The sequence below is a fragment of the Coturnix japonica genome, chromosome 1 (genome assembly GCF_054131305.1).
Source record: "Coturnix japonica strain WE chromosome 1, WE-NBRP24, whole genome shotgun sequence".
NCBI classification, from domain to species: domain Eukaryota; kingdom Metazoa; phylum Chordata; class Aves; order Galliformes; family Phasianidae; genus Coturnix; species Coturnix japonica.
Window position 1 is genome coordinate 52,588,266 of NC_140663.1, and position 13,023 is coordinate 52,601,288.

Consider the following 13,023-nt stretch of genomic DNA (forward strand, 5'->3'; position numbering starts at 1 on the left):
AGCATTAACCAATACCCCCAGGTCTACTCAGTCTTCCAGCTGCTATGCCTCAAGCCTGTAGAGTTGCCTGGGGTTGTTGTGGCCAAAGTGCAGGCCTTAGCATTTGGTTTTATTGAACCTCATCCCATTGGCTTCAGCCCAGTGATCCAGCCTGTCCAGATCCTTCAGTAGGGCCTTGCTACCCCCAGGCAGATCAACACTTCTTGCCAACTTGGTGACATCTGCAAACTTACTGAGGGTGCACTCAATGCCTTCATTCAGGTCACCAGTAAAAATACTGAAGAGGACAGGCCCCAGCACCAACCCCTGGGAAACACCACTCATGACAGTTAGCAGCTGGATTTAACTCCACCATTACTCTCTGAGTCTGGCCCTCCAGCCAGTTCCGAGCCATGGGCTACCAGCCTTTCCAAGAGAATACAGAAATGAATTTTATTTGTTCGCAGGTAAATAATCACTTGAATGCAATGAATTCTTTCTCAGGCCTTACAATAGAAACTGATACCACCAGGTACTTGTACATCTTTGTTTAGTAATGCTCCAAAACATCTCTTAACTGCTCTCTATAGGATACATGCCAAGCACGCATCAAGCAACTGTTAACCAACCTTACTGTATAAAACAGACAAAAATGTCTTTGCCCGTCTCCCAGCATTTTCCTATAATAACCAGTTTGTGAAACTCTATCCCTTAAATGCGCCAAACCAGATTTTTTTTTTTTTTTTCCCAGCGCAATCAGGAATACCTTCAAGGAAGTTTTCCTCTTCTCTCTGGTATCACCATCATCCACAGTCACACTGACCATGAGGAACAAAACAGGACTTTAATGCAACAATACCCTATTTGTGTCTTGACAACTACTGAATCACTGAAACCTGATCACTGAAAAAGTTATTACTAACATCTGAAAACCAATGCGACTTCCTTAAAACAAACAACTTATCTCTTTGACCAGACATGGAGACCAGCACTTAAGTACCTATCCAGTCTTATACAAAGATTCATTACATCATGGATCTTACAAATCTGCAAGTTTTCTGTGTGTCTAAACATATTGAAACCCAACCCTTTTTAAGCTGGAATGGAGCCAACCATAAAGGAAGAAAAAAACACCACTCTGAACACTTGTTTAAAAATGGAAAATTAGACATATTAGACAAGTTTTACCACCATATTCTAAAACATTCCTGCACCTCCCCTCCCAGGTATATTAAGTTTAAAGAGGTTTGCCTAGTAATACTGCTCTAATTTAATAGCAATAAAGCATGTGATTTGGTTTTCAGAATAAAGTGGCTTTTGGGATAGCAGAAAGGCTTTATTCCAGAATCCTCAGGAGTTCAGAAGAAAAAGCTTTTTTCCCAGTCATGGGCTTCACACACTCTCACGCTGAAGTCCACTGCTTAACTGGTGAAAATAAAAAAAGTGAAATCACAATAACATCCGGGATGCTTCTTCCACTATTTTATATACCACTGTGATCATGAGAGAATAAGACAGCTCTGAGCTACAAATGAGCTTACAAATTGAAATAGTTACAGAAAAAAAAAGTAGAGAGATTAAAATAAAAGTCTGGAGTAACTAATATAGAGGAAATTGTATTACTACACAGTGAGATGAGATTGAAAGGGACAGAATAGCCAGGCATGGGGCTAGGCTTAGATGTCAAAGAATAAAAGAGCACTGTAAGTGAAATAGCAACTGCCTTGCTTACAACAATAAATGCTTTTATCTCTGTTTTCTTCTACTATTAACTGTTCAGCAAGTGAAGTATTCCTCTTAAGTTATCAAAAAAGCAAAACATACAAGAAAAATACAGTAGCAGTCAGCATGTTATGAGCTATGTTATGTGGAGATTTTGCACCATCTGCAGGTTCAGGAAGATATAAATACACTACAGATAATAATCAAATAATAAAATATAATAATAAATAATAAAATATAATAATAAAATACAACAGCTGTGTGAATAATTTCCCATTCCAGCAAGAATATTTTGTGTGGATTTTTTTGAATGCAGCCTTTATGTATTTCTGGATGAAAGGCTGTTAGACCTTCTTGAGTACTCTCCAGCAAGAATTAATCCATGTATTTATATATATGTGTGTGTGTGTATACATATGTATATATAAATATGTATATATAAAAGATTTTGAGGATTTCTTTATTCTTTAGCTGAGTATACAAGCACTGTTCTGCAAACTTAGTTCAGGGCACTTACTTTTTCTGGGCAATGTGACAGTAGCCACAAGCCTTCTCCAGTTCTTACATTCACTAGTTGGAAATATTAAAAGTGTTTTCTATAACCAAAGCCTACAGCATGTTCACCCTCATCTAAATGTAATCACCTTGCTCTTAATCATGTATTGTTGGAAGGGCCTTCTTCACCAGGTACTATTTTATATTCTTAATGCTTCTCAGTATGAGATGTTTTTGATAATTTAAGACTGGAAAAAACAATAGCAGTAATGGTACAGTTTCTCATAGAGGTAAGATGATTTCAGGTTAAGGTCACATTTTCTCAGTGTCAGTCTGGAGAGGATTTTAAGCTTTACACAATAATATATTCTTAGTGTAAAAAAGAAAACAAGATGGAAAACCAAACAAAATATATCAGTGTAATAATGCAATGAAAATTTGTTGTGTAGAAATTATTCACTGTAAGACACTAACACAAACATCAACTTAAAACGATACAGGAAATTAAGCCAGTGGGGTTTAAAATTTTTCCTCATAAGAGAGAAATTATTTAAAACATTAAAAGAGGAAACACTCGATTACAGCTGACAAAAGAGTAACACAAATAGGGTATTTAGGTTGAAAGGTTGATGAATTTGGTAAAACCAATTTTATATCGAAGTGCACCTTTAATCTGATACATCTGCCCCACTAACACATAACACTGCAGCAAATATAAACAAAGTCAGTTACTGATGATATAATTCTGTGATGTAAAGATGCACTGGACTAGTACCAAGTATATTACAGGAAAATACTGTGTACTACTCTCCTGATGACTTCAATATGTGTTTAAAATATACAGCTGCTTTCAATTGATCTTGAAACTTCTATTAATGTCAACAAGAAAACAATGTCAGGAAAAGATGTGATAAAATATGGCAAGTTCTAAGAGCAACTGTGCTTTTCGTTATTTATTTTTAAAGTCATGGCAATGATACAGCTGCTGCAGCGTGTGTTCCACCCACAAAGGAACGCCTGTGAAGAAGAACCTACAAAATATATAAAAAGGAAAAAATTAAAAGTATGTGCATACTGCCTTCTGCATTGATTTACCGCATTTACTACTCATGCACATTAAATTTTTGCTGTCTACAAACAGCACACACACTTCTGCACATTCCGTATTTAGTTTAAGTGGAAGAACTGCAGCTTCTCTATTGTTTGACATGCCAAGTTATAATCTACATTTTGCCATGACGTATAATTCTGCCAGAATTCTTGCACTTTATTTTTGCATTATTTCTCGTTGTTTTATGTTAACACTCCTAGGTTCTGAGAGGCTAAGAAAGCAACTCAGACGCAAAGAGTTAAGATTACCAATGGAAACAAAACAAAGCATTGTGTGCCAAATTGCCAAAGCTTACTTTTGGCTCCCTCTGGCTTCATTGTTTTAAACAGATGACCTAGGTGCCTGGTTGTTTGGTTCAAACATTGATCCCAACCCCCTAGAAACAAGAAGGCTGTAATCTGGGTTTTTGCCTGGCCCTTGTACTCCTAATGCAGAAATTACTCATGTGCCACAATACCCAATTCCTGACGCAACACATGGTGGAATTTCTGAAGTTACAGAGAATCTGGAAAACAACAAATTATCTTACTCACCCACACTGTTTATACTGCACACACTACACTTCTACAGTTTTGCTCCCTAAAGATGTGAAGTGGGGGAGAGATGGGAAACAGTGGCAGCAGCATGACTGCCTATTAGCTAACTTAGAATACAGAGAAGCAAAACAACAAAATGCCAATGAGAAAAGGGAAAGCTTTGTGACCTACATGGCAAATTGATTATATGAGACTATTTAAATCATCCAAGAAATATTTATACATCCTCATGAGAGTTGAAGTAGACCCTTAAGAAAACCAAAAGGACCAAGTATCAGCCAGTGGGCAAAATATAGTGCAAAGGCCCTTGTTTTAGTTGTCAAACCTGAATACTTCTGTTCTAAGACAAAAATAAATGCAACATTAACAATATTGAATTCTGTACGTCTCCAATATTAGAAAGCATCTATGAACAAGTGGAAGAGTACTTAGGGGAGCTTTCTTGGGTCAGGACAAACAGAAGACTGCAGTTATAGATACTGCTCTGGACCTCAGCTTCTCATGCCATTTACAAGCTTGATGTTAATAGTTTTCAAGGAAGGAAAGAAAGACTAAAAAAGAAAAAAAAGAAAAAAAAAAAAGCAGAGTAGTGATGTGTTTCAAAATCATCATTCCATCACAAATTTGAATATCATCAATTCTATCTCAATCGGTAATAACATCAATGCACACATTGAAATCTCTCTAAAGCACTTCTAATTTTTTTCTCAGTAATAAAGAAAGAATGATGCCTACATATCTTTCTCTACTCTTTTCTGGAGAAATTCTGCATTAGTATGTACTGCATATGAATATTTATCAGAGGAAAATAATGGTGATGTTCAGCATCTGATGCATGGACTCAGATGTGAACGAACCAAATTGTTTATTACAAGTTCTCAACATCCCTTATATACATTCACAGTTTTCCTTTTTTGTCTTTCCCATCCACCCTTAAAACTTTCCCATGCACTTTTACATGTCAATGCAGTATTCTCCAAACGCTCCTTAACCATGCATGAGGACACCTATCCAACCAGAGCCATGAGCCATTCCTTTTGCTTTTTCTCTTCTAAAGGTGTCCTTGGTTCTCATGCTGTTTATCTTGCTCTACAGCTGCTGCTCAGAATAGTTTTTCTTGTATTACCACAGTGACACCCATACTTAAAGTTTTATCTAAGATCTTGGATTTTATTAACTTCCCTGACAGTGTTAAAAAGAATAATTCCATATTTAGTACTGAAAAGAACTGCAAATGAACCACAAGTAAATAGAACTGGATTATCTTTTGCAAAGATCTGAGAGAGACTGAGCGTATGCGTGCTGCATGTGAAAGCTTATAGAAAGCCAGATATATTTAGTGTGCGGAGGACATCTTTGCCTTGAGTTCTGCCTTGAGTTCCCCCACTCCAGGGACAGATCTGCAGATCTGTGTTACAGTCTCAGGGGTGTTTTTGTTTAGTTTCACATTGTTTGCTTTAATGGTTGAAAGGACAAAAAAACCCAAAAACTTGAAAACTGAAACCAAATGAAGCTTCTGGTAAGAGTGCTCACCTCAGTGTGCAGGGATGTGACAAGAGACAGGAATGCAGCAGAGAGGACGGTGTGCAGTTCCCCCAGCTGCTGGCAAATTCCCTTTGGCAGCCAGGAGTAACACTGGTGTTACTGAGTGCATGTTGTCAGCTCTCTGCGTCTGAAGGGAGTCCCCATGCAATGGGGTTGCCCCTGTCTATGAACACAGCACTCAGACTCACAATGTGAAGCAATGTTGAGGAAACAAGCTGGATTCCTCTTGAATGTAACAGACCCAGAAAATGTTCTCCAGAGTCACATCTCAAGCATTTTTGCTGCAAATTGGCGTATAGATAGAAACCACATAGAATCATAGAACTGCAGAATGGTTTGAGTTCAAAGGAAACTTAAAGACCACACATTTCAAACTTTCTACTGCAGGCAGGACTGCCACCCACCAGATCCAGCTGCCCAGGGCTCCATCCTACCCATCCTTGAACACCTCCAGAGCTGCGGCATCCACAGCTTCACTGGGCAGAAAGTGCCAATGCCTTACCACCCTCTAAATAAAGAACTTCCACCTGGAATCCAACACTTTCAGCAACGCAGTGCTGAGCATGAGCGGGCTTCACAGTTTCACAGTTTCACAGTCTCGTGCGGTTTGGAAGGGACCTTAGAGATCATTGAGTCCAACCCCTGGGATCTGAGCCTCCTGTGAAGCACAGCGGCACTTCTACCACTTGCGCCACAGGGGAGATTTGAACCCGGGCCTCCAGTGTTGCAAAGTGGCGTTCCTACCACTGCGCCACCGGGGCACACCTTGGAAGTTTCATACCCCAAAAGGACCTGTGCTGTACAGTTCATGGTTCGGCTGAGCCAGCCCAGAGCTACAGCAAACAAAATTGCCATTGAAATACATACAGGGTGAATGGCAGGCCCTCAACACAACGGGTTTTGCTCTACAGACTGGCTTCTACTTGTCCACAACATTTGATCACATGAACACAACCCCTGATGCCACCAGCAACCCCAGCTGATAGATGCCAGTTCCTCTTCTGTCTCCAGCTACTCCATGTCCATTAAACAAGAAGAATGGATAGAGGGGACTGAGCTCTGCAGAATATCAGAGCAATCCAGAAAAAGACAAATCAAGTTTTAGCAGATGGGACAAATCAGGATCATGCAAAACAGACAACTTTCACACAGCTCACACTACAAGTGGTTAACCTGGATCAGGAAACAAACCATGAAATTAAACTAACTGCAACACACTCCATCCAGTTTTACTCCCATTTGTGATTGATATACCTACAGGAATAATATTCAGGTGTGTAGAGCTAACTACATGCATAAACACTTCATAGAAAGCTGAAAGGCTATTCATAGGCTAGCACACCCTGAAATGCGGAAGAATTCCTGACATGGTCACCTACCCACAACAGTCAGAGAGTAACCTCCTTAGCACCTTCAAGAAATTCAATAAGCCTGACTTGAAATGATCGCTAAAGAAATAAATGTTACAAAGCTGTCATTTGGAGCTAGACACCCAGTTTCTTTATCATTAATGGGAGCTGTGCACTCAAAATTCATCAGAAGTTTCAGACACTAAGTGAAACAATCAGCACAACTGGAAAACTATACCACAGATCACCAAATCTCATTTTACGTTCCAATGTAACCTCACCCTTCCTGCGCTTCACATGGTTCTGTTCCTGCTAGTTGTAGTTCCTGGGCCTCTCCATGCAGCAGTCACCTTGCTGGTCAAACACACATCCACATCCTGATCTTCACGAGTCAGTCTCCTCAGAATTCTACTCACTCTGTCATCCTCCCCTGAACATTTTCTACCGTGGCAACAGCTTTCTGGGTTTGAAGTACCCCAATTAAACACTTTCTCACCACTGCCTAATTAATGGTTCACAGACAATGTAAGGGCTTCTGTCTTTACTGATTCCTAATATTTGGTCTTACGTTACTAAAACATGAGTAACAACAACAGCCTCCCCTCATCTCAACAAGACATGCATCTCTAAACAGTAGTGCTTTTCCAGGGTGTTCAGTCAAAACAGCTTGGAGACCATTGCTGAAGAGCATGGAGGATCATCCAAGCCAGTGCCCAGGGAGAAGTGACAATGGGTGGGAGAGTATGAATTCTGCCACCAGGAATTCTCACCAGGGAACAGGGATGCAAAGGTCATTTTTCCCTGTAACCTGAAATTCAATTAAGTTTACAGTATCACAGGGACATAGAAAGGCTAGGGTTGGAAAGGACCCTAAAGACCATCAAGCTCCTACCCCTCTGTTTCAGGCAGGTCTGCCACCCACCAGATCAGGCTGCCCCATCCAATCGAGTCTCAAACACCTCCAGGGATGGGTTTCTGAACCGTTCTTTCGTTCTTTGTTTTTGGCTCAAAGCTTGCTTTCCAAGGCATTTCTTGCGATAAGACTGTTACTTATCTAGGAGATGAGACGTGGGTATTACCGTGTGGCGTTCGGCATCACTGTATGGACAGTTTTACATTTGAAAGCTTTTCTTTGGAGCTCTTTCCCATAAAGAAGTTTGTACTGCCATTGGAAAGGGTCACCACAGTCATCGTCATTGTCAACCGAACAACAATGCCCCAAAACCCACCACTACTGAAGATCAACGTCTGACCTATGAGCAATGCTGGAATCTGTGAAGTTGACTATCTCTCTCTTGCTTTCTACAGACTTCTTCCTTTTATTTCCTGACTTTTCTAACTCACACCAACTGCTCCACACCTTTCTTGTGCACAGGAGCTGATTGGACAATCATCTAAATCCCACATATTTATCCTGTATTTGGTTAATTTTCAATTCCAAGTGGAATCGAGGTCTCTCCCCTTTATGTAGGTGCAACCAATGCACTTCCTCCCTGCCTCCGCCTCTGTAAGAGCCTTATCAGAGTATGATTTTCACCACTGGATCAGTAATAGAGTCTGTGCAGTTGGCCAAAATAGCCCCTTTGCTTCTGACTTAATTTTTGCTCACTGTCTGAGGAAACACAGACAACAGGATGGAGCATCAAGAGTTTCGTTCTGTGGCAGGCAGCTGCCATGAGCTCCCCTGTCTTAGAGTAATGGTGTCTGCCGTGGAACAATAGTGACACTGCACCCACATGGCTGCCACCACTGCACCTCTTACACCGTGACACAGCAGCGACATGGTGGCTGCTGCTGCACCACCTGCCACTGTGAGAGGGCTCCTGTGCCTCTAACCCACTGTGACACAGCTTGCGAAGATGCACTTGCCTCTTTTTGCAATTAACAAGTGATTAATTAAATAAAAGTTTATGACTCAACACTGTTCCGGCTGAGGGGTAAATTAGGGTAGGTCAGGTTGGATTGTGTTGTGAAGAAACACAATTTATTGACGTGTGCAGATGAACAGAGCTGAGTAAGTGCACTGGGGCTCCACATAGTGTAATCATTGTGTTTTGGTTTCCTTTTTTGTCTTCTGTCTTTGCAGGTGCTTTTTATTTCTTCCCACTCATACAGTTTCATTTCCAGTTCTCTCCCTCATCCCTCATCAAAGGATGACGCGGGCCTGAGAGGCTGCTGGGTCACACCACACCATAGAGCCCACTGGTGCCCAACCTCTAGTGTCCTCGTGTGTCAGAAAATGATCAGAACGCCAACAGATGTGAGGAAAGGCTGAGAGCAGCCAAACTGTTGAACCCTGGCACAGAGCAAATGCTCTGCAGAGCAGGGATGAGGGATAGAGCTCCTCAGGCCAAGGGGCGCGGCATTCCTTGCCCCCCACATGGCTCAGGCATGCCTGTTAGCCTCTCAAGCAGGCTGAATTACTGCCTAACACCCGTCAGAGGCACAGGTCCATTGGTGAAGACCACAAAGCAGCAGATGGATGCTAACAGAATGTTTTTAATGCTGCCATCCCAACCTGCTTTCATCCCGCAACCGGGGAGCACTGCTGAAGCAAGCAGTGCTGGTCAAAGGCCCTGAGACAGGCTGAGGGGGAAGGCAGGGTCCTGGATTTAGCGGAAGAGGGGCAAACAAACCACAACTGGGTGGGTTGGAGCTGCTGCTGTGAAGGGGAGCACTGTGGAGCAAGGCTGGGGCTGAGCCAGGGCAGTGCCGCCATTGGGCCGGGGCTGTTCCGTACCCTGTTATGTCACGCGATACCATAATGCTGAGCACAGTGCGCAGCTGTTTAGCACTTGGACTTGCTGGTCTGCAGTCGGATCTGCTGGTCTGCTGTTGGATCTGCTGGTTAGCAGTTGGATTTTCTTGTTTGCAGTTGGATCTGCTGGTTAGCAGCTGTATCTGCAGGTTAGCATCTGGATCTGCTGGACAGTAGTTGGATCTGCTGGATAGCATCTGGAGCTGCTGGTCTGCAGTTGGATCTGCAGGTTAGCATCTGGATCTGCTGGACAGTAGTTGGATCTGCTGGATAGCATCTGGAGCTGCTGGTCTGCAGTTGGATCTGTTGGTTAGCATCTGGATCTGCTGGACAGTAGTTGGATCTGCTGGATAGCAGCTGGAGCTGCTGGTCTGCAATTGGATCTGCTGGTTAGCATCTGGATCTGCTGGACAGTAGTTGGATCTGCTGGATAGCAGCTGGAGCTGCTGGTCTGCAGTTGGAGCTACTGGATCGTAGTCAGATCCGCTGGACAGCAGTTGGATCTGCCGGACAGAAGTTGGTGCTGCTGCTTGGTCTCTGTGCTTTCTCTGGGCCTTGATCAGCAGTATTTATGGCTGTACATCAGCATGTGACTGGTGAGTAGTTGTGTTGTAGTCACCATTTTCCTCCTCTTTTGTGGGAAATAGTTCATATGTCAGACCATGGGGTCTCTTTTTCCCTTTTCCTCTTTCATCACATCTGAGGAGCCAGAGGAAAGGGTTGTGTGCTTCTGAGCCGAAATGAGCCAGTGGAGCCCAGCCTCTGTTCCTTTGAGAGTCCTTGTATGTAGGAAAGTGAGGGCAATGCAAAACAAGGTTTTTCTCTGGCCCAACCGTTAGAGGCGGAGGCGGTATGCATCTTTGTACTGCCAGGTAGTTTCTTAAAAGAGAAAATAACCCCTCCAGTAAAACCTTCAATTGCAAGGATCCATCGTGTATTGCAGTAGCGTACGGCACGATTGAAGACTGAGTACAAAACTTACCATCATCCCTGCTCTGGGATGATAATTTTGAAGGAAGTCCCAACAATTTGTCCAAAACTTTGTTCAAATTTATGTCCAAGTAAAAACAAAATGTCTCTTTCTCTCCCCTATATGTCAGGGTAACCAGTGCATTTCCCCCCAGCTCCTTTCCCTATGAGCCCTATCAGAGCATCATTTTGTCATGGGTTAATCAAAAATCTACCTGTGCCCGTGACAGTGGTCTAGCTGGCCCGCAGGGCTGCTGGTCCAAAAGGAAAGGGAAAAAAAAGGGAAATTAGAAAACAGTGGCAACGATCTAAGGGGGCACGCTTATTTACTAAATACTATATCGAAAGACAGGATAACACAATATAATACAATCAAAATTAATAAATATAAATTAATAAATATAATACAATCGAAATTAAGGCTAACAAATCAAGCAAAATAGGAGAGTGAGTCCCAAAACTGAGAGGCCTACTGTAGTTCTAGGCAAAATGGCTGGAAAGCTCCCACACACTCCCCCCTGGCTCCGAGGATTCAAGAGAGCGAGTCCAGCCCCAAAGTGAGATTATATAGTGTCCCATGACATATCCCTGACCGTGATGTTCTCTGGGATATGTAGTCTTCTTCTGTGAGCTGCACATTCGTTACACACATGCTTTACATGATGTTATGATGTGCAATACTGATAGCAAAATTACAAAACCATGACACATTTTCACCTGTGGATAAGTAATGGATACAGCACTGGGGTCTAAAAAGGTCCTTCTATGGCCTTTTGCTTCTCGCTTTATTTCTGTGTGGTTTTGGAAACAAACACTAGAAATAGGCTCCCCCCTGAGCTTGCCCTCTCAAGGGCGGCTGCCCTGAGCATGGCTCTATTGCAATACTACTGCCTGTTCTGTGAATATAGAGACACAGCAGTGATGTGGTAGATGCTCAAGCAACGCTTGATATTGTGACAGGGCTGCTGCCTGCCGCCTGGCTCTTCTGGCAGTCTACGATGCCACTTGCCTCTTCTTGGCATCTACTACGCTGCCTGCCTCTTCTTGTAACCTACTACGTTGCCTGCCTCTTCCTGCAATTGTCTACACCACCTGGATCTTCTTGGAGACGACTGCGCTGCCTGGCTTTTGAAATCTACTACATTGCTCACCTCTATTTCGGGATCTACTGCGCTGTCTGTCTCTTTTCTGGAATCTACTATGCTGCCTGCCTCTTTTTTGGATTATTCTACGCTGCCGGCCTCATTGTTGGAATATACTGTTCTGCCCACCGCTTCGTGGACTCCATTACATCACCTGTCTCTGCTTGGAAAGCGCTATGCTGCCTGAAGCTTCTTTTGTTTGTAGTACTGTGCCTGCAGCATCTGAGGAATATACTATACTGCCTGCAGCTTCTGTGGAATAAATTACACCACCTGCAGGTTCTTTGGAATATCTTATGCCGCCTGCATCTTCTTTGGAATACCCTACGCCAACTGCCTCGTATATGGAATACACTATACCGCCTGCATCTACTTTGGAGTACATTACGCCGCCTGCCTCTTTTTGGAATATACTACACCACCCGCACCTTCTTGGAATACATGATGCCATCTGCCTCTTCATGGACTATACTATGCCGCCTGCCCATTCTTGGGCTATACAGCTCTGTCCTCTTGTACTTGAAATATACTATGCTATCTGTCTCCTCCTGGAATATACTATGCAACCTACCTCTTTTATGGAAAATACTACCCCACCTGCGCCTTCTGTGGAAAATTCAACGTCGCCTGGTTCTGCTATGGCACACACTACGCCTCCTGCGTGTGCTACGGAAGAGACAACGCCGCCTGGCACTGGTGTATAATAGACTATGCTACCTGTTTCGTTCATGGATTATACAGCCTCGTTTATGGAATATAAGAAGGTGCTTGTCTCCTTTTGGAATACACCACACGACCTGGCTCTTTTTGGAGTATACCACACTACCCGGCTCTCTTTGTAACATCCCATGCAGGCTGGCTCTCCTTGGAATGTACCACGCAGGCTGCCTCTCCTTGGAATATGCCATGCAGGCTGGCTCTCCTTGGCGTATACTGCGCAGGCTGGCTCTCCTTGGAGTATACTATGCCACTTTGCTCTGTTTGGAGTATACCAAATTAACTGGCTCTCTTTGGAATACACCGCACTGCCTGGCTCTCTTGGGAATAGAGTACATCACCTGGCTCACCTTGTAACAGAGTACACCACCTGCTTCTCCCCATTAAATTTGCAATAGACTTTTGTTTACAAAACTGTACTGCATTTTCTTTCTTTTACCATAGCATGACTTGGTTTGGAAAGGACCTCAAGGGTCATCCAAGTTCCAACTCCGCCACTACAGGCAAGGCTGCCCTGCACTACATCACTTGCTGTGTCTATTTGCTCATGGCCCCATCCCTCATTGACTTGAACACCTCCAGGGATGAGGCACCTACACTTTCTCTGGGCCACCTGTTCCAGCACCACACCACCCTCTCAGTAAAACAACTTCCCCTCACATCTAATCTATATCCATTGACCTTGTTCTATCAACCTCAA

General features: G+C 43.1%; 1 protein-coding gene across 1 annotated transcript; it reads left to right on the top strand.

Annotated features, from left to right (window-relative positions):
* Nucleotides 1-392: 392 nt before the first annotated feature.
* On the top strand, nt 393-12,753 carry LOC146762417 (uncharacterized). The gene is made up of 2 exons (XM_085514810.1): nt 393-446; nt 11,373-12,753. Exons 1-2 carry the CDS (start codon nt 393-395, stop codon nt 12,678-12,680), a joined length of 1,362 nt encoding a protein of 453 aa, XP_085370936.1. The 3' UTR covers nt 12,681-12,753.
* The last annotated feature ends 270 nt before the right edge of the window (nt 12,754-13,023 follow it).